This window comes from Loa loa (genome assembly GCF_000183805.2).
Source record: "Loa loa unplaced genomic scaffold supercont3.2953, whole genome shotgun sequence".
NCBI lineage: Eukaryota > Metazoa > Nematoda > Chromadorea > Rhabditida > Onchocercidae > Loa > Loa loa.
Genome location: NW_018111131.1, coordinates 1 through 1,165, shown reverse-complemented (window position 1 = coordinate 1,165; position 1,165 = coordinate 1). Strand labels below are relative to the sequence as shown.

The following is a 1,165-nucleotide window of genomic DNA, read 5'->3' as shown; positions in this document are numbered from 1 at the left end:
TAGACAAATTTAAATTTGACAATAATCAAGAAACATATAATATGACCATCAAACTTTTGATTATTGTATTGTTTGCATTTTTTAGTTGGTTACATCAGTAGGAAAATAATAGGCTTTTTATTTTGACCTCCGTTTTTCCACTCATCTAATATCAGTAACAGAAATTACCAAGATTAAAACTTGCGTTATTATTAAGATTAAAATTTTCTGCCATTTCTCACATGCATATACTCGTTAAAATTTTGCAAATTTTGCAATTTAAGCCTTTTAATCATTATAATTTTACACGGACTTTTTCAAAAATAAAAAATAATAATTCTAAAATTCGAAATTTCCAACAAAATGAATTTCAACTTTATAATTTGCACGATTAAAAATAAATTTTGATGACAAGTTAAGATAATTTGAAAGAAAAAAATACATTAGTAAAGTTATTAATGTTAACCTGATGTGGTTGCGATTGTGATCTCGAAGATTTAACCATATCCAAATTTGACAGATAATTCATGCTGTTAGCGAGATATGAAGAGATCGTTGTAACTTGTAGTTGTGGTGATATTGAAATTAGAGATTGGATATTGGAATAAGGAATGGATGATGAGGTATTTTCATATGGTTGATCAACAGCAGCTGTTTTGAAGATATGGCTATTCCTGATAATTGACTTCGGCTGATAATATTGAGGTAGGGCGGAGTTAGGCAAGTGCAAAGTTTGTTGTGGGTAAGTTTATTGATAATAGGAAGAATCCCGTGAATGGAATAATAATGTTGATGATAATGTTGGAGTAATGAGAGATGATAATGATGCTTCCTTTATTGTAGTATTAGATGATGGAAACGATAAAGTGGGAAAATATGACTGAATTAAATTTTGAGAACTATTCTTGATATCGAAACCGGAATAATTTTGTAACAATGATGATACTGATTGTGATGATGATGAAGTAGCTGTAGTAGTAGTAATAGCAGTGATAGTAGTAGTAGTAGTAGTAGTAGAAGTAGTAGTAGTGATAATAGAAGATGAACGTGAGCAATCAAATCGTACGTGTTTACGTCTAGAAGGTGAAGTCATCCAATTTCTTTCACGTCTTTGTTTGTTTTTCTACTTTTTTTACTACTATGAAACATTTACTGATAAATATGACTGTATTTGTTTACTAGCATT

The 1,165-nt window shown here is 29.4% G+C and overlaps 1 protein-coding gene across 1 annotated transcript; it reads right to left on the bottom strand.

Moving 5' to 3' along the window:
* Positions 1-727: 727 nt before the first annotated feature.
* On the bottom strand, positions 728-1,072 carry LOAG_15854 (hypothetical protein; the record flags this gene model as incomplete). Its single annotated transcript, XM_003151342.1, has 1 exon — positions 728-1,072. The coding sequence occupies one exon, from the start codon at positions 1,070-1,072 to the stop codon at positions 728-730; it is 345 nt and encodes a 114-aa protein (XP_003151390.1).
* Positions 1,073-1,165: the final 93 nt, after the last annotated feature.